This window comes from Anabrus simplex, chromosome 1 (assembly GCF_040414725.1).
Source record: "Anabrus simplex isolate iqAnaSimp1 chromosome 1, ASM4041472v1, whole genome shotgun sequence".
NCBI lineage: Eukaryota > Metazoa > Arthropoda > Insecta > Orthoptera > Tettigoniidae > Anabrus > Anabrus simplex.
Window position 1 is genome coordinate 708,101,035 of NC_090265.1, and position 6,000 is coordinate 708,107,034.

Sequence of the window (6,000 nt, forward strand, 5' to 3'; positions counted from 1 at the left end):
GTTCTTCTTTCGGCAACAACCTGGGGACACCTTCCCTGAATTCTTCCTTTACACTTGGCTCGGTTAGTCACCAAGTTTTAATTTTTGGGACTCTTTTGTTACAGACTTTGGGAGGTCTTTCCTCTGCAATAACTGCAACCAACAATCTATGGTCTCCACCAAAGTCTTCACTTGGAATGACCTTAAAATCATTGACATTTTTCCATACATTTTGATCTATCAGAATATAATCTATTACTGTACCTATTTTATCATCCCAGCTATATCTTGTGATTTTATGGGAGTTCCTTTTCTTGAACCAAGTGTTACTTACTATCAGATTGTTTTTCATGCATAGACCTAGCATATATTCTCCCTCTTCATTTCTGTTTCCCATTCCATGAGGGCCCAGTATGGATTCATATCCTGTTCGTTGAGAGCCAACTTGTGAATTAAAATCACCCATTACTATTAGATTGTCATACTCAGTGTGTTCTTCCAAGTTATTAAGGAAGTTGGCCTTTTCCTCTTTTGAGCATCCTACCTGTAGAGCACAGACTTGGATCACATTGTATGTTTTCCCTCCTAAGTTCACAGATAACTTAATTATCCTTTCACTAACAAACTAAACTTCTCTACAAGCATCTCTTTATGTATTAAAAATCCTACTCCATTTTTAGACTCTACTTCATTTCCAGACCAGTAAAGACTATAGTCCAATCTGATATTCATTTTCCCAGTTTTCTTCTACTTTGTTTCACTCAGGCCCATGATCAGATGTTTCCTCCTTTCCATGAGGTCGACCAGCTCTTCAGTTTTGTTTGTCAATGTCAGGATATTTAATGTTCCCACTCTGATACTTTGTCTTTGTTTGGTTTGGGTAGTTGGTGTAACATTACATTGCACTGTAAACCTTCATTTGCACCAAACTGATGTCGTCGTCGTGAATACCTACATCCAAGGCTTGCATTATTCTTGAAAGCAACTTCTTCAGTAATCCCTCTGTTGACCTGCTAAGCCTAACACAGATGGAGATTTTCTTTCCTTTAGCCTTTGGTGTCCAGTCACCTCAACCTACAAGGCAGCAGGTTGTACTCATATTAATCCCTGAATACAGGGCTGCCTCTTCCGCCATCTCCACCGTACCGAAGTCCACCTTCTCCGCTGTAGAAGTTGTTGAGGTCTTCACTCGTAACCCTGAGCTGGGACCCTTACCAGATGTTACACACCGGCTCAGTGTGCTCTGGGACTCACATAGGCAGGGGCACCACTCCGTGGGTAGGACTGCCTCCGAAAAGGGTCCCTACCTGCTACCAGAACTATCTATATATATATAAAATATGAGTTTTGTCTGCACATTGCTCAGAATTTTTAAAAAATGGCATTTATGTATCTGTCATGTCCACAGTAATGAGGAAGATAATTTAATGAAAATCGGTATGTAGAGTCAGACATTGCAGCTCTACAATATAGGCTATAAATAATTTCATTCACACTGAGTAAAATGGTAGTTTAGGGAAGACGCCTAAAATTAATTTTCAGAGGAAGGCGCCTAACATTCAATTTCTGAATGCCTTTATTGGTCCTATCAAAAAGTACTACACAACAAAAGTTATAGAGAACACAATTTCTGAACATTTATGTCTTATACAGTTTTATCGTGCTCACTACAATAAAAGAATTCATGAATTTAGACTTTTGTTGCTTAGTCCAGCAATGCTAACATGGAAACATTGTTTAATCGCGTTAACTGGCCATGGTTTTTTCACGACTGTCCATATCGCCAAGGAAAATCGCAAAGATTACGAAAAATGAAGAAAAAGTCATAAAGGAATGATTACTTGAAGACAAGAGAGAGTCATGAAAGAAGGAAGGACTCTCTTTGTATTAGATACTCTAATATCACAGCGTCAGAAGAAAACTACATGTGGAGGCCTACAATATCGAAAGTTCAATAAAGTGATCAACAATAACATTACATTGACCACTGTTGTGATGTATTTTGTCTCTTCTGCTGCCACTCATCTCCGATAGCTGGAATTACTGCTGCGTCCCAAGAAAAACAGCATGGCTGAATATCGGCGGAAAGTAGCTGGGGAGTTCGATAACTTTGCACATGCTATATAGTATGATGGCCCATCGATGATGGGTACTAGAGCTAGCTACAGCAAGGAGAATTGTAAAGGTGACTACCGGTACTGAAATGAAAAAAAAGTCGTGAAGGAACGTAATGAAGGGAGGAAGGACTCCCTTTATATTGGATGTCCTAATATCACAGTCAAAAGAAAACCAGATGTGAAGGCCTACATTACCGGAACCCCATATTTGGCTTTCTTTTTTACCAAAAGGAAGAGATCAAGATCTGCAATAACACAAAACAATATTAAACTGAGAAGGGCCACAGAGAGCAAGGAAGTGAGTGTGTCAGAACAAGCCCCTGACAGGGAGAGACATGTCCATTTATACATCTCAGATTCTGGGAAACAACACGAGGGGTGGACAAAAAATATAATCATTAGCAGTACGGTACTAAGAACTCAACTTAAATGACAATATTCTTTTTAAGAGCATGTGCATTAGCTAAAAGAATGAAGAATGGAATACCACGAAGAGTCAACCTTCAATTCTGTATATAACAGAACTGAAAACAAATAAGAATTACAGCCTCAAACTCAATTCACATCAATAAGGCAACTACTAAGCCCCACGTTACTTGTCAATCAATCAATCAATCAATCAATCAATCAATCAATCAATCAATCAATACTGATCTGCATTTAGGGCAGTCGCCCAGGTGGCAGATTCCCTATCTGTTGCTTTCCTAGCCTTTTCCTAAATGATTTCAAAGAAATTGGAAATTTATTGAACGTCTCCCTTGGTAAGTTATTCCACTCCCTAACTCCCCTTCCTATAAATGAATATTTGCCCCAGTTTGTCCTCTTGAATTCCAACTTTATCTTCATATTGTGATCTTTCCTGCTAGAGTCAGAGCCACCTGACATAGAAGAGCACTAGCATTAGCTGTAGTTTCAAGGAATAGGCAAGAGGGCAAGCAACCTCCCTGTAAGTGAAACAGAACGGACAGGAAATGAAATAAAGGAAGATGAACTTTATTGTACCATACTGTATGTATATTTTCATGAAGTATTTACGGACTCCTACAGTATAATGCATTTAAGGTTCACTGCAACGAACACTGTTTTGATTGAATGCATATCCACGTGTGGCTGGCAGGCGTGACCAGTCTTATGGATAGGAAGAGCATTGTGTGATACGAGGCACTGCTCGTGCACCGTTGATATATATATAATTCAAAATTATAGTATCCATAAGATTGCATTCCGGAGACTGCCACTGTTGGCAACACTGAAGATGGTTTTCCGTGGTTTTCCATTTTCACACCAGGCAAACGTTGGGGACTGTACCTTAATTAAGGCCAGAGCCATTTCCTTACCACTCCCAGCCCTTTCTTAGCCTCTCCCATCATCGCCATAAGACATTTGTGTTGGAAGGGCATAAAGCAACTCGTAAAAGAAAAGAAAAAGAGGATGTTATCTTATTGGACACTTTTTAATATGTGGCAATTTTACATAACTTGCTCTCCTGCAGAGTAGGCAATAGTGAACAACAAGGGCTGCCAATGAGGTTGTTTCATTATCCAACAAACCACTTACTAAACCAATTTATACCGAATTTCTCTGCTTCAGATATAATTTGAAAAACAATGAACATTTCATGATCACTTGCTAAGAAATAAGCTTGTAAAATGGGATCACAGAACCACAGCAGAAATAATGGACCTTAACAGATCAATATTTACGGATCAGAGCAGAATCAACTTACACCCAACATAAACAGTATCAATTCTAAATAATCATTTTTTTAAAAAAACACATCACTAACCTTTTGGGAACTTCAATTGGCTTTATACGGGGTGATCTTCCTTGGTAGGCAAATTTGCCATACCTAAACGATTGTGAAAGATATGCAGGCAAGTACTGTTCAACAGTGTTCACTAAGCCACTCACAATAACTATACCGCCTGTCAAGAAAATAAAGCAAAGTTTCAAAAAGTTTATATTCAAATCCATAAGAGGAGAGACAAATGAATTGATTTCCATGTTGTCACACGGTGTGCTCGAAGCGATAGTGAATCACAATCTTACACAGCGTGTCCTGCTTTAATATTTCCCACCAAGCAAAACAAGTTAGAACTGCCGTGAACATAGTTTTAAATTATGATTACCATACTTTCACCTTGTGTAAGGCATAGCTGCTCCTTGAAACCCGAGGCACGCAATAATTATTACCTAATACTTTCCGAATTCATTACGGATGACAGTTCTTCATTTGAACATTAAAAATAATATTAATACGCCTCTACTATTCATTCTGGCCATCAGCTTATCGTGACATGCTACAAACCGTGATCGAGTGCAGCATTGAAAATTGAAATACGCGGTATTTAAAAACAAATGTAAACACGTAGACACTTGCTTGCCAGTCACTCACAACCATCCAGCCTTGCCAACGCAAAAATCTTTCACCAGTAAATTTTAGTTTAAAATGCCCTTAATTCCGAATTGAAGCAAACTAGCATACAGACAAAATTAACTAAACACTCACCAATTGTAGAACAGGTAGTCCGACAAAGGAGAAGTGTTACGAAAATCTCCTCCCATCACTATATCCTTCGAAGCTGATGTGCTCGGTTAAGATGTTCTGGTTGTATACGAAGCCACCGTCATATATCCCCTTTGGCCATGATAATAATAATAATAATAATAATAATAATAATAATAATAATAATAATAATAATAATAATAATAATAATAATAATAATAATAATAATAATAATAATAATAATAATAATAATAATAATAATAATAATAATTCCGAACATCTGATGCTGATGGCAATTCATAATCACTGCAACACTTATTCAGATATTCTTTTGTCTCACATATAAATCTGTAAGTACCAGGATCTAAACCTGGTCCCTTTACATGTATGTATCTGATTTTTTAAAATTAAGGAGAGAGAAACTCACCTAAAGTAAGTTTCTTCTGACCTTAAATATATTCTCTATCGGGGAGAAATCGTATCCGTCCGGTCATATATAAAATACGTGATCGGAATGAAAAACCCCTACTTTAACACGCATCAGTTTTATCTTTTATACATTAGCCACGATCCTCGGGTTTTACACCTAGTACGCAATTTTGAAATTTGGAAAAGTCTTCTAATCATGTTGATGCCGCGATCTTGAGGACCGGCAGGGATGCGACCTAATACACCTAGAACTGTCTTGTCTATGAATCTGCGTACCGTAACATGGGGCTACTTGGGACATTATAGCATCTCATGTTTTAGTTCTCCTTATTGGCTACAATATTTTAGTTCGACTTCTTGTACGTATACAGATGTGTGTACGATACCGTAACATGGGGCTACTTGGGACACTTTATAGATTTAAACACTTGCCATTTCCATATAAATGATATTTTTGATAAAGTAACTGTTTGAAAGCTTGGGTTTAGAATTATACTTCCTAAACGTGGGGTGGTATCATTTCTACAGTTATACAGAAATAGAGTAATTTGAATTTAATGGGTGTCCCAAGTAACATCCTAAGTTGGGACACTGATTTAAAACACCTGTTGTTCTCAAGTTTGCCTATTTTAGCACAACTAGGGACACTGCAAATGTATAATTAGATCATCCATTATTTATTTATAATGATGTATTTTACCATAATTGAACATATTTTACACTAGACACAGACCCTACCATAAACTTAGTTTTTAATTTCAAAGGGGAATGAAAATTCGCCTCTCCTCACATTGACTGTCTGCGCACTAGTTAAAATTACTTTCACATCAATTTCCATAACATCATCTACAATTGGAAACATTACACACTACCAAAATATTTGGAAATTTATTTTAGAAATTTCACTGTCACTTTGTCGTTATAAACATATTATTGTGTGATCTGTCCGTAATAGTGTTTCACCACTTC

At 37.3% G+C, this 6,000-nt stretch overlaps 1 protein-coding gene across 1 annotated transcript in view; it reads right to left on the minus strand.

The window, feature by feature from the left end:
- Window positions 1-4,070, minus strand: part of LOC137503021 (polyprenol reductase-like) — a 28,536-nt gene extending 24,466 nt beyond the window's left edge. The window contains exon 1 of the mRNA XM_068230400.1: window positions 3,883-4,070. Within this exon, the coding sequence (XP_068086501.1) occupies window positions 3,883-4,070 (188 nt within the window). The remainder of the gene's footprint in view (window positions 1-3,882) is intronic.
- Window positions 4,071-6,000: the final 1,930 nt, after the last annotated feature.